The sequence below is a fragment of the Phalacrocorax carbo genome, chromosome 4 (genome assembly GCF_963921805.1).
Source record: "Phalacrocorax carbo chromosome 4, bPhaCar2.1, whole genome shotgun sequence".
In the NCBI taxonomy this organism is placed as follows: Eukaryota; Metazoa; Chordata; class Aves; order Suliformes; family Phalacrocoracidae; genus Phalacrocorax; species Phalacrocorax carbo.
The window spans coordinates 102,291-125,340 of NC_087516.1; the positions used below are offsets into that span (position 1 = coordinate 102,291).

General features: G+C 55.7%; 2 protein-coding genes across 4 annotated transcripts; one reads left to right on the top strand and one right to left on the bottom strand.

The window, feature by feature from the left end:
• Positions 1-1,490: 1,490 nt before the first annotated feature.
• Positions 1,491-10,972, bottom strand: HTRA2 (HtrA serine peptidase 2). Its single transcript, XM_064448692.1, has 8 exons — positions 10,563-10,972; positions 8,488-8,692; positions 8,223-8,417; positions 7,917-7,949; positions 7,339-7,447; positions 6,420-6,489; positions 2,158-2,253; positions 1,491-1,869 (listed from the first exon to the last, which is right to left on the bottom strand). The coding sequence occupies exons 1-8, from the start codon at positions 10,934-10,936 to the stop codon at positions 1,704-1,706; spliced, it is 1,248 nt and encodes a 415-aa protein (XP_064304762.1). The 5' UTR covers positions 10,937-10,972; the 3' UTR covers positions 1,491-1,703.
• A 375-nt stretch (positions 10,973-11,347) lies between these two features.
• On the top strand, positions 11,348-23,032 carry AUP1 (AUP1 lipid droplet regulating VLDL assembly factor). 3 transcript variants are annotated; one of them, XM_064448695.1, is made up of 12 exons: positions 11,348-11,506; positions 11,935-12,072; positions 12,604-12,754; positions 13,676-13,863; positions 13,951-14,023; positions 17,010-17,083; positions 17,982-18,048; positions 18,628-18,733; positions 19,073-19,219; positions 19,395-19,558; positions 19,783-19,871; positions 22,892-23,032. In XM_064448695.1, the coding sequence occupies exons 1-12, from the start codon at positions 11,457-11,459 to the stop codon at positions 22,938-22,940; spliced, it is 1,296 nt and encodes a 431-aa protein (XP_064304765.1). In that variant the 5' UTR covers positions 11,348-11,456; the 3' UTR covers positions 22,941-23,032. The 3 variants fall into 3 exon arrangements, with proteins under 3 accessions (XP_064304765.1, XP_064304763.1, XP_064304764.1); XM_064448693.1 differs by lacking the exon at positions 17,982-18,048 and having other exon boundaries at positions 17,010-17,078; XM_064448694.1 differs by lacking the exons at positions 17,010-17,083; positions 17,982-18,048 and having other exon boundaries at positions 11,349-11,506.
• Positions 23,033-23,050: the final 18 nt, after the last annotated feature.

Here is a 23,050-nt window from a genome sequence, read left to right on the forward strand (position 1 = left end):
GCAGGGGTGTGGTAAAGTACTGGTTCCCCCACACCAGATGCAATAAAAACACTACTGAGCAGAAAGCCCCCCACGCGGCTGTGACCCACAAGGATTGAGGTCCTGCAGCAGAGATGGGCTGCCTTGACTGGCGTGGAAGGAGCAGAGTCCAGCGGAACCAGGGGCAGTGAGACAGACACCCCCGCTCCTGCAGCTCTCACCTCAGCCAGGTGCTCCGGTCCCATCTGCAGCAGACAGCAGCACAGAGAGGCAGCTTCAGCCACATCCAAGCTGCTGGGGGACAGACCGCTCCTCCCCACGGCCAGGGCGGAGAGGGGCAGCCGGTGGCTGGGCTGGGGCAGGCACTGGCTCCAGGCAGTGGAAAGCACTGCGGTCAGCACTGCCGGAGCAGCTATGCGAGAAACGCCGCCCGGCGTCTCAGCTATTTCCCCTGTGAACAGCCAGCTGGGCCTTGCCGGGGGAGCAAATTTGAGCAAATTCCTCTGGCGAGGCCAGGGCCGCCTGAAAGGAGGCCTGTTCTCCAGGGCGGGAGGAACGCACAGGGGGAGCAGTGGCTCAGAGCCGCCCTTCGCCACAGCACCCCCAAGGAACTGTGCTTCTTTCATCTCCTAAAAATAACAGGCAGGGGTGAGGGCTTGGGAGCCCCGTCACGGGCAGGGCCTGGCTCAACAGGCACATTCCTCCCACTGGAGCAGGGCTGGACACAGCCCCTCAAGGCAGCCCTTGCCACAGAGCTGCCTGCCTCCCACCGCCTCTGGCAGGGGCCAGAGCAGAGCAAGGGCTCTTCCAGGAAGGCGAGGAACAGCCGGAGCTGCTCCTTCCCAGAAGAGCCAGCCGGGCTCTTCGCCGCCAGCTGCAGAGCACAGGGAGGGCTCGGCCAGTCCCCAGGGGGAGGCTGCGTGCGTGAGAGCAGTGCTCCAGCCCAGACACCGGGCTGGGGGAGGGACAGGCACGCGTAGCCCCGGCGCAGGCTCCCGAACATCAGGGCCAGCGAGGTGCTGCCCCAGCCATCTCTGAGTCTGGCATCGACACCCCTTTCTCCACGGCCCAGAAAGCTGCTTCATGGGTGCAGATGTGGATGCAGACCTTAGAGCATTTGCCATGCTCTCAGTGGAAGCAATCTGACAAGGCAGACATGTGCCACATCCTCTGGCCTCGTGAGCACAGCCACAGCAGCGAGTGCTGCCCAGGACCAGCTCGGCCGGCACACCAGGAGGCCCCAGCAAAGCCTGCCCCAGCACAGCTCCAGGAACAGAGGAGGTGGCCTCACAAGCCACAGCTCGATGGGTGCCCGCAGATAGCCAGATCCCTGCCCATGCGGGTGCCCTCTACCCTACCATGAGGAGATCCCTGGAGGCATAGCTGGGATACTCCTCCCCAGCTGGAAGGGCTCATGTGAGGACTGGCAGAAGGGGCAGGGTCCCACACAGCCCAGCCTCCCCTACACAACTGCTGCTGCCGTGGGAAAGCGGCCACATGGCACTGGGAAGTCCCTAGAAAAGTGCTTTATTTGAGTACAGAGGGGAACGGTCGCACCATGAGTCCACCCAAGCACTGGGCCGGGCCCCTCTGCCTGGCCCCTTCCAGCCCCTCACAAGCTCAGTCTCTCCCTGACCAGCACACAGACACAGCTCAGTCCCGTGTCCTTGGCTCTCGGCCCGCGCCGCCAGCCAGCGCCCGCAGCAGCCTGTGCAACAGCTCTGCTACTCCGTGACCTCGGGGACGACGCTCACCAGCAAAGTGTCATAGCCACGCCGCACCAGCAAGGCCAGGCTCTGCTGCGTCCGTACTGCCTCGTACACGTCCTCCGCGCGGCGCGATGCCTGCCCGTTGATCTCCAGCACGACGTCACCTGCCTTCATCCCTGCCCTGCGGGGAGAACGACAACAGGAACGCACAGCAGGTGAAGCAGACGCTCAGCTTCATCTTCCCAGAAGGAAGGGGAGCTGGGCACCACAGGAGGCTTGGGCTGCTGTACCAGGCATTCCCCCGGCCACAAAGGTACCTTGGCCAACAGGACACCAAGTCTGTTTCCTCCTGCAGGCTGATGGCTGCAGGGCCCAAGCTCCGCTGCTCTGGAGCAAAACACTTGGAGCTAAATGCATCCCGTCCTGCATAGTTGCTCTCCCACATCACCCGCTCAAGGGCAGCACTTACTGATGGGCCGGGGAGCCGATGATCACCTTGTGGATTAGCACTCCATAGGAGACATCGGGGAAGCTGGGGTCACGCAGCTTCAGCTCAGCCAGGATGCTGCAGAGAGAAAAACCAGCATCATGGTAAAGAGCTGGGAGGCAGAGCAGGGCTCCCACTCCACCATGGCTGCACAGGCTTGGAGACCGTGGCACAGAACCTCTCCTCCTGTACCCTGCTAAGCACAAGTGACCAGCTGCAAACCCCAGGGGCACCCAAACACCACCGTCTTCCTGTCAAAAACTAGAGGACAAAAGTCCTAACTGCCCGGGAGAGGTGGAAACTGGGAGAGCAGTTGCCAGCTGGATCATAGTTGTTGGTGATGCACTTCCCCTGTCTGAGCAGCCCCATGTCAGACCAGCCCTCTGGCGTCAGATCTAACCCTTCCCTGCTGCAGTTTCACTTCTCTGCCTTTGGCAGGTAGAACGCAGAACAAAAGCTATGCCCCTCTTTTTGCCAGATGTGTCAAGCAGAGCTATACCCACATCTCTCCTCCAGAGTCCGTAGACTAAACAATCCCAGTTCCTCCAGTCTTCCCACAGATTAGGTTTTCTAAACCTAGCTTAGATTCTGCACCTCTCACTGCTCCTCTTTGGACTCTCTCCAACTGCTCCTCACCCCTCCTAAAAGCGTCCACAACTGAATAGTGCTCCAGCTGGATCCCACCAGAGCAGAGGGACAGTCCATCATGTAACCAGCATTCTTCCCCCAAACACGGTGCATCAGCTCTGATTCACTGCAGCCCCAGAAATTCTCATGGTCTCTCTGCCCAGCTCCTTGCTCCTTATCAGGTACCTTTCAGTCAGCTATCGCTCCCCACTTGGCACTTGCTGGACTCTACTGTAGTGTTTCACAGACCTTTGCAAGCTGCCACCCCTTCTTGATTTCACAGGATCACAGCGTGGTTGAGGTTTGAAGGGACCTTTTGAGATCATCTAGCCCAATCGCCCTGCTCAAGCAGGCTCAGTCAGAGCAGGTTGCCCAGGACTGCGTCCAGTCAAGTTTTGAGTATCTCCAAGGTTAGAGACTCTCTGACCTCTCCAAGCAACCTGTGCCAGGCTTTACCACCCTCCTCACAGTAAACAAGTGATTTCTTGTGTTCAGATGGAATATCACGTGCTTCAGTTTGTGCCCGTTGCCTCTTGTCCTATGACTGGGCACTACTGGTAAAACTACCGCTTTGATGCGTTCTGCACATTTACTAAGTCAAGCCTGCTTCTTCGCCTCAGTCACTAAAGCTGAACAACACATGCCCTTAAGCGGGTCTCTGCGCAACCACAGTAAATGTGTGATTGCGTGATTTTAGGCTACATTGCACCGAGTGGCTGTGCCCAGTTGTGGTGGGTTGTAGACCCTGGCTGGCAGGTAAGTCCCCACCCAGTTGCTCCGTCACTCCCCCAGCAGGATGGGGGAAAGAATTTGAACGGCAAAAGCCAGAAAACTTGTGGGTCTAGATAAAGATAGTTTAACAGGCAAAAAAAGAAAGTTACAGAAAAAAAAGGCAAAAAAAAAAAGGGCAAATGACGCGAGGCACTTACTGACCACCTCCCACCAGCAGACTGATGCCCAGCCAATCCCTGAGCAATGGCTACCCTGGAAAAACTCCCCCCAACTTTATTGCCGAGCATGACGCCATACAGCACGGTCAGCTCGGGTCAGCTGCCCCAGCTGCGTCCCCTCCCAGCCTCCTCCCTGGAGGTGCTAAGCGAGAAACAGGGCAGGCCTCAGCACTGCGTAAGCACCGTTCAGCAACAGCTAAAACATCTGCCTGTTACCGACAGTTTTGGCCCCAGATCTAACAGACAGCACCACGTGGGCTGCTATGAAGAAACTGACTCCATGCTGGCCAGACCCAAGCCACAGGTCAGTCAGATGAGGGTCCATCTTCCCCACCACCCTTTCGCCTACAATGCCAGCTGTGGATGAGATAGTTCCCCGGACACTTATGGCCTCCAGCTGCCTGGCTCAAGAAGCTCCTGAGCTGTAACACTGCATCTTGGCATTCGAAAGCCAGCAAGATTTTTCTTCTGTAAAGTTTTCTAGTTGCTCTTTTGAACCCTACAACATCAACAAGTTCTATCACACACTGCATGAAGAACCAACCCATGTTTTGGTCTTCCCTCTAGTAACAACCCTGACCAGTAACACACCCCAGCAGCAGTCTCACGTAGAACCTGTTGCCACTAATCAGCCTCTCTTTCCTTTGCTGTTTTCAAAGTCCTTTGCTCAGTCCCTACTTACTCCATGCTGTAAGATGACTGCAGAGGGCTGTGCTAGCCAGGGCCCTGTCTCTGCCCGTGGCCAAGGTGAGGGTACCTAGGAACTCCACCACAGCTGAGCTCAAAGCCATTGGCACTCCTCTGTTCCCTTTGGGCAGATCAAAGGCCTGGTGCCTCAGGAAGCTCCTGCCTGCCAGGCAACCTGTGCAGCAGGACCAGGATGCCGAGGAGCTTGTACCCAACATGGAACTTCTCCTTCCTGTGCTAGAGCAAGTTTCTGGCCTTTCAAACGAGCATGTTCAGACAGTGTAATCACCCGATTCCAAGGGGAGCAATCCCTTGTTGGGAGCTCTTCCCAGCAACTGGGCACAAACAAGCCTTGCAGTCAGATGGTTTCCCAGGACCAGCTGCCAGACTGTCTGTGCTGACGCTGGACCCGCTTCCCAGGAGCCATGCCCTCAGCATTTCGTGCTCCTTCCCTGACAGACTTCAGCCTACATGCCTGTCCAGTGAAGCAGGAGGAGGTTGGGCTCCCACAGCCCACAGGTTTTGTCGAGTACCAGCACCATCTACTGGGCATGCCAGCAACGCCGACAGCACTCCCCTGCCCACCCCACTGTCCCGAATCTTGGAAGGCACAGAGCATCTGCTCCTCTGTTTGCGTCCCAGGCAGCAACCCCAGAGGCTGCTTGTGGCATCCAGATGTGCAGGCAGCTTGCAAACCCAACCAACGCACAAGAGCCACGAGAGCTTCAGCAAGGGGAGAACACAGCCCTGAAAGCTGTTTCTGCCAAGGACGCTACAACCACCAACCTTACTAGTAAGCTGAGTGAGTTAAAGCACTCCTGAAAGATGGCTGCAAGATCCAAGGAACCAGAGCTGGCACTCTGTCCTTGAAAAGGCGGACTGCTCTCAGAGGTGAGAATGCAGGTCCAGCACTCTCCTAACACATGCACTTGATGCATCTATAAGGCTGCTGGAAGGCGTTCAGGTATAGCTCCTGAGCAATTCCGTCCCAGGGCTTGCAGCCCTGAGCGGAGCTCCGTGCAGGCCTGACCAGGGCTGTCCAGCCCTCAGCAGGGCACAGCTGCCACTCCCTGCAGGGGACCTGTCTCAGAGTGCTTGGTTGGCTGCCAAGGCCACAGGCATGTCCTGGGGACAAGCTGAGGCAAGGGCAGCAGGTAATCTTCTATCAGACCCAAGCAGGTTGTCTGCCTACAGTCCTCTTTGCTGACCAGAGCGTTCCTGGAGATACAGAGGTAACACAATGCCCTTCCCAAGTCATAGCCATGAGGGTGAAGAGTCTCAGACCCACCAGAAGTCATCCTCTTCCCACCTGCCAGTGCTGTACTGGTCAGCACCATGACAACTTCTTCCCAGAGGCAGCATCCAGCCTCCCTCATGAAACCCAGGAGCCTCACACCACCCTCTGGGTGGCAGCCACGCTGTGTGTACCAGCGCAGCCTGCTCTCCTACCTGTTTACGTACTCCCTCAGTCAACTACTGCAGGCAAACTTGCCATTTCTTATTCTCAAAGTCCCGTATTCTAGAACTGTTTCTGCACCACAGCAATTCACCTGGTGGATCCCTCCTCCCAGAGAGTACAACTTGCCCAGCTGTTTCATCACAGCTTTCAGTTGGCACATTGCATATCTATTAATTACGCAATGTTTCTGGTGACTTTTCCTTCGTGCTGTGTTGCAAGGGCTCTTCATTGAATTCCCCTCGATGATTACAGACCGATCTGGCACTCTGGAGGGGAGGTTCAGGGACGTTTTATCTGCTTGCAGATTCTGCTACAAGCATAGAAACTTGCAAGATTCTAATTTACCTCTGATGCAGCCTAGAGTCTAAACACAGAGGCACAAAGAGATTTGACAGTGAATGCTTAAGCTGTGAAGACAATCCTCTCGAAAACAGGCACTCTCAGTTAGTTTAGAAGATCCCATCAGAGTCACCATGCCCCAATAAGACTGGCCTGTTGGCCCCTGGCCTTAGAACACATACCTGGGTGTAAGAGTCAGCATCATCACCCCTATGTAACGGCGCTTTGTCTCTGTATTGCCAAACCAAGAGCCTGTCAAAGGAAAGGACATTGAATGACAAGGCTAAAAACAGAAATGCACTCGAAATGGCGCTGGGCTGAACCAGCCGAGTCACAAAGCCTCATGCCTCAAGGCGGACACCGTGCAGTGGGAGTCATTCTAGTTCCCTACCAACAGCTTATTTAAGTTCCATTTACCAGTTACAGCTTTACAGGTATTGCATACTTTGCTTTCCTGGTTTCAGCTGTAATTTTTTTGACTGAGACTATGACTCCACAGTGTCAACGCGAGAACCAGAAAGCAAGAGTCTGCATGAAATAAACTATCACAAACCCAAAGGAACAAAAAGAGGCAATGTTCTACAGGACTAAATTAACTACCTGTCCTCTATGATACAGCTGAATCCTGCACCTGCGTTTCCATTAGTACACACAACGCTAAGTAGCACCCAGTTTCCAGGTCATCCTTTCCCATTTTTGAACACTAAATAATGGTCCACTGATTTTCCCATATGCTGAGAGCTACTGAAAAGTAGCAATGAAAAAAAAAAAAAAAATCCTCACGTACTCCTGGGGACTTAAGTGCAAGCTACTTAGGACACTTTAAAAGTCTTTACCTGCAGTAGATACAGGTCAGCATCCTCCTTGCAGTTTGTTAGGCCCCTGTGGGCATGGAAGTAGCAGCACAGCTATCCCATGGCAGAGGGGAGTTTCATGCCAGATGGGAAAATCTTCTTACCCCCAAACACTCTTCCTCCTGCTGTGCTTGCCTTTCTCTCAGAAGAAGGGCCCAAAGCCCCGCTCTGCCAGAGCTTCCCTCTTTCACCCTCCTCCTTCTGGCCTCCTTCCCCCAATAACCAAGCAGAGATGCACCCAACTCACTTTTGCGCTGCTCCTCCTTTTGCAGGAACTTCCGCAGCCGGTCTGAGGGGATGGCAAAAGATATGCCTGATGTCACCTTCATAGTGTTCACCCCAATCACTTCGCCATCCTGCAGGGGAAAGGGGACTGTGCTATCCAGCCTGCATCGTCGTGGAGAGGAGGGGAACTACCGTGCAAGCCTGTGTACCCATCCCTTCCCAGCCTGCTTCTTCTGGAGCCTGCCTGACCCTGCTGAGGCTGGGCAGGGACCGGTTCCACAGGCCGCAGCCAAAGCAGCCCCTCCCTCAGCCCTGCCAGCATCAGCCATGCCAGCCTCACCAGAGTAGGGCTCAGCTCCATCACGCTAGAGTCCCATTGGCCCAGGCTCCCTGAAACAGATGCTGCGCAGGGCTCCTACACTGGGCTGATCCCCTGCTCCTCCTCACAAGGAGCCTGGTGCATGCAAACAGTTCCTCCCTCCCAGCAGCTGTAGCACCCACAAGTGCTCCCACCGAGGGGCACCTAGCCCCAGGGGACACAGACCACAGGGCACACGTCACCTCTCTGGCCCAGCCAGCAAGGGTGCAAGCAGAACTTACCAAGTTGACAAGGGGGCCCCCGGAGTTCCCAAACTGCAGCAGAGGAGAGAGCAGTAAACAGGCCATGAAAGCGACATCCTCACACAGCAGGACCCGCGGCAGGGAGGCAGAGTCTAGAGAACAGGGTCAGGCCGAGAAATGCAGCCAATGCCCGGGTCACCGGACAGAATCCCTTCATCTCCCAGTGCGCTGTGTTCAGCCTCCTCTGACCTCCGGGCACCCGCAGCCCTTCCTCAGTTCCCCCCTCCCCAAAGAGGGCAGCCGCGATGAGGTGCCAACCCGCCGTGCACTGCAAGCTCCCCTTACATCGATAGCAGCATCGGTCTGGATGTACTCCATGTCAGAGGTGGTCAGGCCCAGCTCCCGGCTGCCCCGCTGGGCAGAGCTGACAATGCCGGAGGTGATGGTGTTCTGCAGGGCAAAGGGGCTGCCCATGGCCACCACGAACTCTCCCTGCCGCACCTCAGAGGAGCGTCCAAGGGGTAGGGTGGGCAGCGGGTGCTGGAAGAGAGGAGGTCACTGAGGAGATGGGAAGAAACAAAGGGAGCATCACCACAACCATGATGCACACCTTAGGCTTGATCTTGATGGTAGCAATGTCTGCAACCTGGTCCACATCCTGCACCACAGCATCGTACTGCTCGCCACTGGCCAGCTTCACCCGCACGCGCCGTCGGTTCGCCACCACGTGCGCGTTGGTCACAATGAGCCCGTCCGGAGACACCAGGAAACCCGAGCCATTAGAGATGGGCACGTCACGTCCTGAAAAGGGATGCCTGCAAGGTGGGCACAGGTAAGGGAGGGGTGGCAGGGACCCTCATGGGACTGGTGGGGACTCGGGAGCTGGGGGGGGCACAGTGGCAGGGGAGGGCAGGCACGGGCCACGCAGACTGGGTAGAAGTGGGGAATAGTGAGGATATCTGGGCAACAGCACAATGGGGGAAGACTCCTTCACTTCCCCATGAAAGGTCCCCATCCCGAGAGTCTGGACAACCGTGCACACAACAAGCAGGAAGAAGCCGGAGTCCATGCACAACTGCAAAGGTACCATCCTGCTGGGGCTACAGAGACGCAGTGGGAGCTTACATGAGTGGAGAGCTGCAACAGATGGCTCTTTGGGGAAAGCAGCAAGGAGGTAAGTAGAAAGGGTTGTGATCTGCACAAAGAAGCAGTCTGAATGCACACAGCCTTGCCTCGGAGCAGGTAATAAACTTTTGGGAGGTGATGGTACATCTATAGACAGCTAGAAGACGACTCATGATTGCAGTACCTGGTCCCCATGGGGGACATCAATCACCTCTGTGGAAAGGCCTGGTGCTGAGCGAGGCAAGGGACCTAGTGACACAAGGCACAGAAAGGGGTGAGGTCGTGCCTTTTTGCCTTGTTCCTTTGGCCTCCCAAATCCCTGTGCCCAGAGGCAGAGCCTATGGGAATGCAGCACTGCACAGAAGACAACAAAGGGAGGGATCGCAGAAGCCAACTTGACGTGCACAAGTCCACAGCACCAGACCGGATACACACGAGGGGGGTGGCTGATGTCCCTGTGGGTGCTCAAATGTCACAGTGGTAAAGGGGGGCTCCTGATGGCTGGAAATAGGCAAACATCAGACCAGCCTGCAAAATTGCCAAGAAAAAATGTCCTGAAAATGGCAGGTCAGCCAGCTTCACCTCCTGCCTCTGGGAAAGTGATGGAGCAAACACTCCCAGAAACACTTCCCGGCACATCTCACACAAGAAGGGGAGTGGAAACATCCAGCACAGACTTCCCAACAACAAATCATGCTTGACAAACCTGGCTGGCTTCTGTAAACAGATGAGTGGCTGTTGCAGGTACGGGGTGAGCAGCCGATACAGTTCACCTTAAGAAGGCTTTCAGCATGGTCTCCCGTGGTACCCTCTAGCCACACGGGTGACATGCAGGCTTATAATCAGATAAGGTGAACGGAAAACTACCTGGACCACCACGGTCCTAGTCCAGCTGCTGGTCATCTACTAACACCACACCTCAGGAACTGAAAGAAGGACCAAGGCCATCTAACACCTTTCACAGTCACAAACCGGAGGATGGGACATTGCACGTACTCAGCAAGGCTACAGGTGACACCACACTGGATGGAGCGGTCAACAAGCTGAAGGGCAAAGCTACTATTTGGAGGTGCTTTGACAGGCTGGAGACACAGGCTGGCAAGAGCGTTATGGAGTTCAAAGGTAAACGCAGAGCCCTGCTCCCGGGGCAGAGCGATCCTGCGCCACAGGACAGCCTGCGGCCGCTGCCTGGAAGGCGGCTTTGCAGAAACGGTCCTGGAGGACATGAAGGCGGCCATGGGGCAGCAGCGCGTCCCAGTGGCGAAGGCGGGCTGCGTGCGCAAGCAGCAGGGCGAGGGGACGGATCCATCCACCCGCGGCACTTGCGGGACCCCGCCGGGATGCCGTGCCCGGTGCAGGCTGCCCGGGACGGGGGGCGGATGGGGAGAGTCGGGGGATCCCTCCCTGCGGGGTGCGGGGAGGACGGGGCCAGACCCTTCTCGGAAGGGCAGGACGGGAGGGAACCGGTCCGGGGTCAAGAGAGAAACTGCCCCGTCGGGCAGCGGGGAAGCCGGCTCCGCGGGGGGCTGCGGGCCGGGCGCGGCCGCCCGGTGCCGGTACCTGCCCACGATCTCCACGTAGACCAGCGCGGGCGCCGTCTTCTCCACCACGTCGGCGATGAAGTTGAAGGCGGCGCGGGGCGAGGCGGGCGGCGGCGGGGCGGGCACGGCAGCGCGCAGCGCGGGCAGCGCGGGCCGGCGGCCCTCGCCCTCCCGGGCCCACAGCAGCAGCAGCGCCGCCGCCCCGGCGCCCAGCGCCGCCGCCAGCGCCCGGCCCCCAGCGGAGGAGGGAGGAGGAGGAGGAGGAGGAGGAGGAGGAGGAGAAGGAGGCGGCGGCGGGGCTGGGGGCGCCTCGGCGGCCCCACACAGCGCCCGGCACCAACGCGCCGCGCCCGGCCGCAGCGGCACCCTCACCCACCGCGCCAGCGCCGCCATGCTGCTCCGGCGCCCGCCGCAGGGCCCGCCGGGAGCTGAAGCCCCGCCCCGCCAGGCCCGCCGGGAGCTGTAGTCCCGCCGCGAGGCACGCTGGGAGCTGAAGCCCCGCCCCGCCAGGCCCGCCGGGAGCTGTAGTCCCGCCGCGGGGCACGCTGGGAGCTGAAGCCCCGCCCCGCCAGGCCCGCCGGGAGCTGTAGTCCCGCCGCGGGGCACGCTGGGAGCTGTAGTCCCGCCGCGGGGCACGCTGGGAGCTGTAGTCCCGCCGCAAGGAGCGCGGGTAGCCGCAGTGCGACCGCTGGCGGGTAGGGCAGGGAGGCGTTGCGGCGAGAGCAGCTCACCGGGCCCGCCGGCCGTCGGGGGCCCGCGGCGAGCGGGAGGGAGCAGGCGGGCGGGGGAGCGGCGCGGTGCACGCCGGGAAGGCGCCGCGCCTCCCAGGCTGCCCCGCGCGCGCCAGGCGGGCGTCCGTGGGGGAAGATGGCGGCGGGCGTCGTGCGCCCCTGAGGCACCGGGTGCGGCGGGGATGGAGCCTCCTGCGGCCCCGGGCCCCGAGCGGCTCTTCGACTCGCACCGGTGAGAGCCGCGGCGGCCTTGGGGACGCGCATGGCCGCCTCCGTGTGTCGTGGGGGCGCACCGCGGGCTCTCGGCAGGCCCGGGGGCTCGGGGTGTCCCGTAGGAGGCCCGCGCAGGAAGCTGGGGTGTCCGTGGGGGGAGGCCCTGGGGGCCCACTGAGGGAGGGGGTGTCCCACCGGAGCTCCGTGGGGAAGGTCGGGGTGTCCTGTGGGGGGGGGGGACCAGTGAGGGTCCAGAGTGTGCCTGGGCGGCCCGCGGGCAGGCCCCGAATGGGCCAGCTATCTCGTTGGGGAGGCCCGGGAAGTTACACGGAGCGGGGGACGCAGGGTGGTCCCTGGGGAGGGCCCGGGTGGGCAGCTGGTGGTCCGACTGTCTGATGTGTATCCCAGCTGTGCTCAGGTAGCCTGTGCTGCTCCTTGGCCCTACAGGTTTCCGACCGACGGGTTCCTGCTTCTGGCTCTGCTGCTCTATGCACCCGTGGGGCTCTGCCTGCTCGTCCTGCGCCTCTTCATCGGTGTACACGTCTTTCTGGTCAGCTGTGCCCTGCCTGACAGCGTGCTGCGACGGTGCGTGAGCCCAGGTCTCCCCAGGCCACTGTTGCCCGGGGTGGGATGTGGTGTGCAGACGCTGCTATGGGGCAGTGTGGGGAGGGAGGGCTGCCCTCGCCCATTTGGGGTCCATAGCCATGGAGGCTTGGTTCACACAGAGATTTACAGGGAGCTGTGCTTTCAGGACTCTTTGTCCCCAGGACCCGTGAAGGTGCCTTCTCTGCCAAGTCCAAAGCTGGCAGTTGTCTCTTGAGTGCTCAAGGACTGGTCTGAAACACTTGTATCAGCTGGGTATCCTGCCAAGATATTCCGCATGAGGCTTGCTGACCCATACTTTGTGCTGCAACTGTAGCTCTGAAGGCAGCCTTCGGCTCCAGCTGCAGCCCCACAACAATTCCTGTCCCAAACATCTGTCATATCGTTTCCTTTTTGTACCAGTGTCCTTTTGCAAGTCATGTGAATTCCCAGGTCTCTGTTCCATTTGTTGGATACGTAAGCCACGTTGGCTCAGACTGCAGGACTTGAGGAGACTGCTTTCCCCCCCCCCAGGTTTATCGTACGTGTGATGTGCTCAGTGCTGGGCTTATTTGTGCGGCAAAGTGATCCCCGGCTTCGTGATGTCAATGTGAGGGTGTATATCGCCAATCACGTGACACAATTCGATCACAATGTCATCAACCTTCTGACCTCATGTAATACGGTGAGTAACTCGGAGCTGAGCATGGTGAGTCTGGAAGTACCTTTCTCTAAGAAAAGTACACAGACAGCTTATTCAGAATTTAGGTGTTGCCATGGTTCTTTTCAGTGCTTATTTATTAACTCAGGATTGCACAAATCTGAGTGAGCGTCTGAGGTTCAGTGTCGTGCTTTAGGTGCTGCATGAAAAAATAAAACAGGTCAAGGAGGAATAGGAAATGTTACAGGAGAGCGGGCAAATCCTAGCATCTGTATCTTTTTCTGGAGTTCCAAATAAGTGGTGTCAGAAGCAGAGTTGGTTGTGGGTTTCCCCCCAGCGCTGGGTGCCACTTCTGTGCACGTGGACAGCCAGCTGCACTGCGGAGGAGTGCTGAGGGGAGCTGCGGGGCGGTGGTGGTGGTGCTCAGGTTATTGTGCTGGGCTGGTGGTTGTGTAACTTTCCCTGTACTCTTGTGAAATTCCTTATGTGTGGAGTTCCTGTATGAACAGGCTCCGAATGTGCTTGGGAGTGAGTTGGCTGGTCCTATATCCTGAACAGCAATAGATTTGCTCCTTACCTGGAGAAAAGGAACTCTTGGAAGTAGTGTATCGTTTGCCAAGTGTGTCAGGAACTGCTAGAGAGAACATGGGGAAACACAGTTGTCACCCAGGGGAGGGGGCGACTTTGTTTCTCTGGCAGACAGGGTACAGCCTGAACCGAAGATTAGGAATCAAATTCCTAGGGAATTGGGGCCAGAGCAGTTACTGAAGCCTGGTAGTAACATGTTATCTGCCACTAGGCTTTTAGCTTGCAGGTTGCTGCCTCAGCCCCCAGATTAACTTTTGCTGATAAGTAGGAACTTTGTCTTGCACTGTCATCTGGGAAAGTAGGCCTTGAGGGGAGTGCAGGATGGCATTTCTTCCTTACCCTTGTTTTTCCTTGCAGCCTGCATTGAATGGTGCCCCTGGCTTCATTTGCTGGTCACGGGGATTCATGGAGCTGGGAGTAACAGGAAGCCGAGCAGAGCTGGTGGATTCCCTGAAGGTGTATTCGTCCCACAGAGGAAACCCACCACTGCTGCTGTTCCCGGAGGAGGCTGCCACCAATGGCCGGGCTGGCTTGCTCCGCTTCAGGTACAAGGAGTGGATATTCCTGCGGCAGGGCTGTCGTCACTTTGTTTTAGCTTTGGGGTCATTCACTGCTGAATTCTTCCTTTTCAGCTCTTGGCCGTTCTCAATCTTGGATGTGGTACAGCCAGTTGCCCTACAAGTTCAGAGGCCTTTGATCACTGTGGTGAGTCAGGGACGTAGGGCAAGGAGGAGTTGTGGAGGCGTGTACTGTGCGAGGGTCTTGGCGATGCCATTAATTCTGCTTCTGCTTTGAAGCCTACGGGTAGTGCAGCCTGGACTTGTGTCCTGTAACCTCAAGGACTAGCTTCTCAGTGCTAACGCTTCTGTTTTTCAAGTGCCTTTTGCAGGGAACTGCTACGTCAACACTCTCTTAGTTACACTGGCAATTTTGATAAACGTTTTAGTGGCTCAGCTGTCTAACAGTGTGCCATCTGGCTGCCGTGACCATAGCATCACTGTGTCTCGTCTTCTCTTTGTGAGCTCCCTTTTAAAAAGCTTTGAAAGAGTGGCTCCAGACACCTTTGAGAGTGGCTGATGTGCCAAAGGTCATGCAGGGCTCTCAGGGTTAGGTTCTTGAACTCATACCTCCCAAATGCAGATATGTAATATGATGCAACATTAGCGTCAGAAAAGTGGCAAAGTTCACGATGTTGATATTAGCGCTGCTAAATAGACTGCAGTAAAACTGTAGCTTATTTACAGAGCGAGATTTTGTGGAATTTCTTATCTCTTGATATGATTTATGGATCTACTTGATTAAAAGACACATTTTATATTTGTCAGATGTTTTAGTTGATTCTCTATGGTCTGTCTTTTTAAGGTAGTAGGGCACAGTGGATAGATTTAAAGCCACTCACCAGCAGGTACCAAAACATCATTGCTCATACTACAACGTCAACATGCAGGTATTTTTTAAAGTGAGATTCTGTTAGGGATTAGTTCTTTGCCCAGTGCTATTTGGTGCTTTATCGGCACTGCAGATGACAATATTGAGATCTCTGCTGGTAAAGTTCAGGTCAGTGAATAATGAAGAAGGTAGATAATTGATTGTGACCCAGTGAACTGCTGATAGCTGCCAGTGAATGGCTGTTACCTGTAAGTCTGATGTGGCCTATGGGTGTATAACACAAGGAATCTCTGGCGGGGTGAGGAACACAGCGTTAGCTGCATGTGTGCAATGGTGAAAACCACTAAAATATTATGCGAAGGTTTGGTAACCGTGCTGCCAAGAAAGTGGGGCAGTAGTAGAGAGAGTTCAAGGAGGCCATAAGCATGATGCAGAATCCAGAGAGCCACGCTTAAAGGTGCTCAGCTTATCAGAGAAAAGCCAGAGAGGCTGTTGTGGATACCTGCTTGCATGTTGGAGAAGAGGCTTAAGAGTGGAGAATTCTATTCTGGGCTTTTTTTTTTTTCCCTGACCAAGCATGCGGTAGCAGTCTTCGCAGGTGCTGGGACTAAATGTTGGTACGGCACAAGTTCAGTTTTGGATTAAGATACAGTTTTCTAACAGTAAAGATACTTTACATTTCTGAACTACTACTCCAGAGAAGTGGGATAGCTGTCTCATTCTGGGCTGTTTATAGCGAATATCTCACCTCTTTATGATTTTGGCTCATCTGAGAAATTCTGTGACGTGTTACGAGTTGTATATTTGCCTGTGCATCCTTTCCTTCATGAATGTTAGGAAGAACAGCACGCACATAACTGCAGATCTGTTTGGAGATACTGGTTCTAGTCACTTCTTGACTCAGATTTTTACCTTCAGAGGTCAAGCAGGATTTTTTGCCCTTCGTGCACATTGGCTAAGTAAATCCTAGTGGATTTCTTACATAATTTTAGACCATCAGAAAATTCCGAGTACTGGAGATGCGATACTTTGAATGGCTCGATCAGTGCTTTACAGAAAGCATTATTAGACACTTATGTGATATATATCAGACACTGGGCTGAGTAAACCACAAAATTCGGTTTTAAGAAAGAATTTTCTCCAGCTGCAATTGGCTGGAACCTTGGAGGAGGGTGTTCTGTGGCACAGGGCGGTGTAACTGAAGTCTGGCTATTGGCATCACTATAAGGCATTTGATTTTAGGTTTCTTAGATCTGTTTATCCAGATGAGGCTTCTTTATGTTACCCTGGGTACCTGTGGCGTCTGGGCTTTTCTCAATTACAGCGCCTCTTTCCAGGCCATGGAATAAACCAGGCGTGAGGCCTGTTTTGGAGCCACGCTACTTTGATCAAGGATGAAGTAATGTGTAAAAGAAGCGGAGGCTACATTGCGAGCTGTAGATCTTGAGATGGTGTCCTCACCAGCTTGTGGGAAGTTTGGTCGCTGCAGGATAAAAGTAACCAACTACAACAATCCTAGGAGCGACGTCCATTCAATAGCAAATTCTTTAGAATCATTGAAAAGTGTAGGTTGGGGGAAGTCTCTGGAGGTCTTCAGTTCAGCTTTCTGCTCACGGTCTGACTGCCTCCTGAGTGTAGTCCAGCTGCTTGGGGCTGTGTCCTGCTGAGAGGGATGTAGAGCCCACTGCTTGGGAGCTCCTTTTCCAGTGCTCTCTTCTGGCAAGCATCACAGTACTTCCTAGGGAAAAGGTTGTTTTTAGAAATAGGAAGAAAGTAATAAATTACAGCTCACCTCTAATGATTTATCTTCAAAGGAGAGGGTTGTTTAAGACTTCACCATGCAGCCTGTTTGGAAAAGAAGAGATAAAGCTTACAGGAGTTGAGACATTACATGGGCTGTTCCCATCAGAATAAGGGAGGATTGTGCATGATTCTAAGGAAGCGTTAGTGGGTCTTAAGGCATTTTCAGTCCTCTCTAAAGGCACAGTCTAGTAGAGAATGTGGAGATACTGAGGGAAAATCTTGCTATCCTCGTGCGAGGAAAAGATGACTTGGAGCAGTGAAAACTTTGACTCTTTCGCTCTGCCTGGTGAAGACTAATGAATGTGAATCTGCCCTGGGGTTTCCCCTCACTGTGCGCTGGGTTTGCCATTCCATCTTCCCTAGTCCTCCACATCTCTCTGCCCACATATCTGTTACTTGCTGCCATGGCTTAGCTGTGTTCTGTCCACCTGCTTCCCTGATGGAGACCTGACTAGCTCGTGTTTTGTGGGCTGTGTTCTCATTGTGCTCTCTTCTCCAGAGCGTGGCTGACTCCTCCTGGATTACAGAGCTGCTCTGGACCTTCTTTGTTCCCTTCACAGTTTATCAAGTAAGGTACTATCTCTCCCTCTTTCATTTGGGGCAGGGTTTAGGGTGGGCATAGAGCCTAAAGGTTTTGCCGTTGTAGTAAGAGATCTTTTGGTATGTGCTGATGCGCACCCTCGTTGTGGTATCTCAGCATGGCTTTGTTCAGCATTATTTGGTCCATGCCAGGTCCAGCTTCTGGACCAGCTTCAACAAGCTTCTGAAGTGGTGAGGGCTCTTGGTTCCTGCGTTCGGCTGGTGAAGGAGAGGAGTCTCTTAGGGCTTTTATGTCGAGTTTGTGGGGTATATTTTTGAAGCTAGCTGCTCTGCTGTAATTCACCCCAGGGTTGTCCAGGTCCCATGGGTGATTCCCTGCAGGCAGCTCAGTCCTCTAGTGTCTGTCTCTCCCCTGCAATCCCTTCTGAATTGCAGAGGTGCTTCAGACACCTGTTTGGGGCCCAGGTAAGCCCAGACTGGCTGAGTAGCATGGTGTAGTAAGGGTCCATAGGCAGCGGAAGGGGCTTGGAGTCAAATTTAGGGGTTGGGGTGTCTCAGCAAAGAAAAGTCTTGTGCTGTAGCTTTCCCCAGCTGTATCTGGCTTGAGTCTTGTTGATCTGTTTTCTACTCTCATGTAAACGGCAGTGTCTCCTCATTTGGGGCCTTTTGGGGAACTTAATTAGGAGACACTTCACAAGTTACACTTGAGTGCTAATAAAGATTCAGTGAGCTAGTTTTGTCTCTCGGGCCGTGCCTTGCCCTTAATTTTGCAAGCTAGTGTTGAGGTTTGACAATGTCTTGTGGGGAGAGATTTGGGGTGAGCAGGGAGAGCTGAGGTGGGGATAGCACCGTTGCTCTACTGATCCCAGATGGGGCTGGCTCCTCCAGCAGCCCTTGAAGCAGTCAGCCCAGTGCTGTTGTCCCCATTCAGGTGGATGCCGTCTGTCCCCAGACGAGCTGAAGAGCTGAGTGAGGATTTTGCGCTCCGAGTTCAGGAGGTAGGAGGATGACGTGGGAGAGGGATGTGTAGAACTGCTGCAATTTGGGATGGTCATAGAGGAGAGTGGGGTGCAAGCAGAGTTGCAAAGGGCATTTCTGGATGGGTGTATTTGTATGATGGGAACTCTGGCCCATATTTATTGCCCCTTATAATTATTCAGTTTTTCCATGGCCTATTTGCTACCCCATATTTATCCTTTCTGCCAGTTATCAAGGCTCTCCCCATCTATTTCAAACCTTTCACTCCCTTTTCCTAATACCACAAATCAAATAAAGCAATTCTTTCTCCACCATTCCCTTATGTGCTGGGTACTTCATAGCTCCTGTGCGAAAGATCTTGTATCTTCCTGTCAGCCTGTTTTGGCAGGATGATATTGCCTACTCCTGGTCCTTCGTGTGCTCCATGCAACACTGAAATGCATCACAGAGGCCCTGGAGAAATCACTTCCCAGTCCTCTTCCCCTCGCCGTGGCTCCATGCAGGCCTGTACATCTGATACACTCCCCTGCAAGATGGGAATGCCCGGGTCATGCGTGTTGTGTGTCGTGTACATGTGACTCTTCTCTATGTTTCTGCAGCTCTTGGCCATGGAGCTGGGTGTGGTATCCACACGGCTCACTGCAGCAGATAAAACTGAACACATGAAGAGGCTGAGACACACATCGCCTCTCCCCTTTGCCCCAGGTAGGTGTCCTGGGTAGTGTCCTGCCTATGGAACTGCAACTTAAGCTTTGCCTTTGGGGAGGCCTCAGTCTGCTCTTGGGTACTCACGTGTGGAGGGAGAGGAGAAGGAGTGTTTGACATCCTCCTGGGAGCAGGGGCTGCCTGTGTGCTCTAGGCGAGGGGTTGTAGCTAGCTGGCGGGGAGGGGACCACCGCTCGTGGGCACAGACGTGATGGTGGCGTGCAGGAGGTCTGGCTTCATTATCACACCAGTTCATGCTAGAGAAAGTGGAGCTGCTGCAACTTGAAGGCTGTGTACCTCTAGGCCACCTTCTTGTGCCCACTGTTCTTTCTCTTGCAGCCTCAAGCCAGTCCCTGGCAGCCAGGCCCAGGATGCCTTCCAGCCTGACTGGTGTTGCTCCTGAAGATGTGCGGATCACGGCAATGGCTCAGCGGGTCAAGGAGGTGCTGCCTCACGTGCCTCTGGAGGTCATCAGGATAGACCTGGGTAAGCGATGCCTGGGGTATTAGCAGGGACACAGGGTCACCTTCCATGCCAAGCCTCTGTGATACCTGAAAGCAGAAACCTTGTCCCTGCTGCACCATGGAGCACAGTGGCAGTGAGGATGTGAGTGTCCTGATGTAGCAGCTCCTTCTCTAAGAGATCCTCTTTGTCCCTACAGCCCAAACCAACTGTGTGGATACCACCATTGCCAACTTGCTGGAGGGGAGAGTACCCTTCTTCCCTGAAAGTAAAGAGGCTGGTAGTGACCTGTCTGCCCCGTCTACCTCCCAGGCTGCAGCTGCTTCTGGCATCCAGGGCTCCGTAGCTGTGCCTTCTTCCAAGGTACTTTTGGTGGTTGTGTTGTCTCCTCTGGTCGTCTCATCACGCTCACAGCCAGAGCGTGATGGCCTGTGTTCAGGACTAGCCACGATAGTCCCCACAGTCAGGGGAATGGAGCATTTTAAACTGGAGACCGAATTGGCAGGCTGGGTCCTTGCAGAGCGGCTAAGGAGGTCTCCTGGTTTTCTTTGACTGTCTCCTGATGGCTCCCATGCTTTCTCTTCCAGCCAGCTACAAAGCAATTTGCAAAGTCCCCTGTGGAGCGGCATCTGTCCTTGCAGGAGCGGAAACGAGCATTGTACGACTATGCCAGGAGGTGAGACCCCACCCGCACCTCACCCTGTCAGAGTCCCAAAACCCCGTCCCCAGCAGTACCCAGATACAGCCCAAGCAAGGGTCAACCCTTGCTTTGCCTCGTGCCCTCCATTCCTCTCCTCTGGCCCAAGAGAGAGCGGGCTGAGGCAGCGAACCATGGCTGAAGGAGAGAGGAGGCAGATGTTTGCCCGCCTCGCCCCTTGTCATTCCTGGCAAGCACTCTGTCTCCAGAATTGCCACTGGGCTGCTGGTTTGGGGGACTAGGCGGGATAGAGCTGTTTGCCAGGAACACAGCTGCTGAGGAATAGGGCTTAGCAAAGAAACCTCATTTGCTTCTTTGGTGTAACGGGTTTGACTGATAGAAGTCATTGGGGACTATAGATTTATTTGAAATTGGTATTGATGCTATGGAACACTCATTTTAGAAAGAAGTTTTCTGTTTGGCATCAGGGACAGTGCAATTAATCTTCCCCAGTGTAAGGGGAGATTTACAGAGAACGAGTTTGACCTCTGTGCGTGGTTTTGATGAGGCAAATATTGGAACAAGTGCCCAGTTCTGGTGTCTGGGTCTTTTTTTAGAAAAGATACAGGAAGCTCAGAATGAGTTTGGAGGGGAAGTTAAGTCTGTAAATGTACTGTAAATGGGATAGCACACTATATATCATTCTGGGTGAAGGAACCAGGTTCCGAAAGGCTGTTCAATCTGGCAGAGAAAAGCAGATTAGGAGGTAATGGTTAGAAGTTGTAGGTAGACAGACTTTACACAGGTAACGGGGTAGTTGTTTCTGAAAAGGAAGTTGATTACTCAGTGGAATAAGCTTCTGGCAGAAATGATGGCTTCTCAGTGGCTGGTCGGCTCCTTAGAAGACAGTGTAGAAGACGGCAGAGATGACGGAGTGTGTGGCTCAGTCTGGAGCAACAAGGGGCCTGCTTGCTTGTCTCTACTCTGCAGGGCCTTGCTGTGAAGGGGAGAGCCCAGCTGGTGCCATGCTCAGGCGTTGCACTGAGCTTTGCTCCCGAGCACTCCGGGAGAAGACTGCAGAGGCTCAGGGATCAGTTAAACCTTTGCGATCCTGTGGCTTTTTGACACTGCATCAGCTTCTCCCTGCTATTGAAAGTCGAGGAAATTCCCTTGGTTGGAAGTTGAAGCTAGACAAATTCCAAGTGCCCGTTTCTAAAGGGCTAGCCCTAGGTGGCTCTGGGTACCTCTTTGTCACAAAGAATTTAATTGAAACAGGTCTGTTTTTCTGGAAGATCATTTTAGTTTTGAGGAATTACATCTCAGAATAGTCCTGTGGGATAGAGAATGTTAGACTCCATCTTCAGAGCTGTCCCCCAGACCTTTTAACATGAGCACAGAGATGGGCTCTTGCTGGATCCACCAGGCATGATCTCTTCAATAGCAAAGAAAAGGGGGTGGAAATCCTTTCCTGTTGCCCAGCTAGCCGGTGTTTAATGGCAGCACAGGCAGGACGTGGCACTAGGGGTCATCTGTCAGTTCAGGGTGGTGGTTGCAGGAGCCTGGTGGTCTCGCAGCGTCACCTCTCCGTTCTTCCAGGTGGACTCTGCCTTTGGTCTGGTTTCCTGCCTCTGGGGCCTGGAGTGTTGTGCATATCTGGGGACCTGGGGGTGCTGGCTGACAGCCAGCTGGGCATGAGCCAGCAGTGCCCAGGTGGCCAAGGAGGCCACCAGCCCCCGGGCTTGTGTCAGCCCTGGGGTGGCCAGCAGGGGCCGGGCAGGGATGGGGCCCCTGTGCTCGGCCCTGGGGAGGCCCCACCTCGAGTGCTGGGCTCAGGTTTGGGCCCCTCGGGACAAGAAAGGCCTGGAGGGGCTGGAGCGTGTCCAGAGAAGGGCAGCGGGGCTGGGGCAGGGTCTGGAGCACAAGTGTGCTGGGGGGCGGCTGGGGGAGCTGGGGGGGTTTAGCCTGGAGAAGAGGGGTCTGAGGGGAGCCCTTCTCGCTCTCTGCAGCTGCCTGAGAGGGGCTGGAGTGAGGGGGGGGCTGGTCTCTGCTCCCAAGTCACCAGGGACAGGGCGAGAGGGAACGGCCTCAGGCTGCGTCAGGGGAGGTTTGGGTTGGGTGTGAGGGAAAATGCCTTCCCTGCCAGAGCGGTCAGGCCCTGGCACAGGCTGCCCAGGGAGGTGGGGGAGTCACCGTCCCTGGGGGGGTTCAAACAACATGTAGCCATGGCACGTGGGGACATGGTTTAGGAGGCCTGGGGGTGTTGGGCTGGCGGGTGGACTTGGTGATCCTAGAGGTCTCTTCCAACCTTAATGATTCTATGATCTATCTCACCCAAACTGAGGTGTAAGGCTTAGGTTTCAGGGTCCCACGCCTGGGACATTTATAGCTTTTTACTGTCACTCCACACAACTCCTCCTGTGCATTTTAGCTTACCCAGGTAGATTATTTTGGATGGAGGTCGGTACACGCCTGGACTTGTTTAATGTTGAAAGGTTGGGGCTCTGCTGGCAGAGAGAACTGTTGTGTCAGGACACCTTGACTGGGAAACCTCCATCCTGAAAGCCAGGCAGTGACCAGCTTGGCAGCCGGGGCTGCTGCTGGCAGCGCTCCAGCAAGCTCTCGCAGCTCGGTCCGACTCGGCCCACGCTCGGTTAACACCGTTGGGCTTGTCCCCAGCGGTGACTTGGCGTGGCCTCGTGGCCTTACTGGAACAGCGTGCTCTGCCTGAAGGGGTCCCCTGAGCTTTCTTAGGCCCTACAAAAGCTTGACACGCGAGTGGGGCCCCGCTGGAGCGAGCGCGTGGTCTGGGACGCGCCCCGGCTGATGGCAGGGCCGGCGCCCCCAGCCGCAGGCCTCGACAGCGGGGCGGGTTGCGAGGGTCGCCCCGGCTGCCCGGCGGCCCGCCCCTTCCCCGCTCCGGGCGGCGCTCCCCTCCCCGGCCCGGGTGCACGGCGGAGGCGCCGGGCGATCCCCGCCAGCTTCCGCGGGCGGCAGAGCGCGGGGGGCGGCGGGGGCCGGGGCCGTGCCCGGGCCGTGCCTGACGGCGCTTTCTCCCGCAGGAGGTTCGCCGAGAAGCACGGCGCGGCGCGGGCCGGCGGCAGCCCCTGAGCGGGCGCGGCGGGGCGGGACCGGAAGCGCCCGAGCCCTGCGCGGCCGGGCCGGGGCGCCCCCTGGCGGCGGAAATAAACGGCGGCAGCGTCTGGCGCGGCTCGGCTCTG

Excerpts from the sequence above, each read along its gene's own strand:
- HTRA2 (XM_064448692.1), bottom strand. The coding sequence starts at position 10,936 with ATGGCGGCGCTGGCGCGGTGGGTGAGGGTGCCGCTGCGGCCGGGCGCG. Across the intron at positions 8,693-10,562 it reads TACGTGGAGATCGTGGGCAG|GCATCCCTTTTCAGGACGTG; the intron begins GTACCGGCACCG and ends CCCACCTTGCAG. Across the intron at positions 2,254-6,419 it reads ATGCTGACTCTTACACCCAG|CATCCTGGCTGAGCTGAAGC; the intron begins GTATGTGTTCTA and ends TTCTCTCTGCAG.
- AUP1 (XM_064448695.1), top strand. The coding sequence starts at position 11,457 with ATGGAGCCTCCTGCGGCCCCGGGCCCCGAGCGGCTCTTCGACTCGCAC. Across the intron at positions 11,507-11,934 it reads CGGCTCTTCGACTCGCACCG|GTTTCCGACCGACGGGTTCC; the intron begins GTGAGAGCCGCG and ends TTGGCCCTACAG. Across the intron at positions 18,049-18,627 it reads TTGCGCTCCGAGTTCAGGAG|CTCTTGGCCATGGAGCTGGG; the intron begins GTAGGAGGATGA and ends ATGTTTCTGCAG.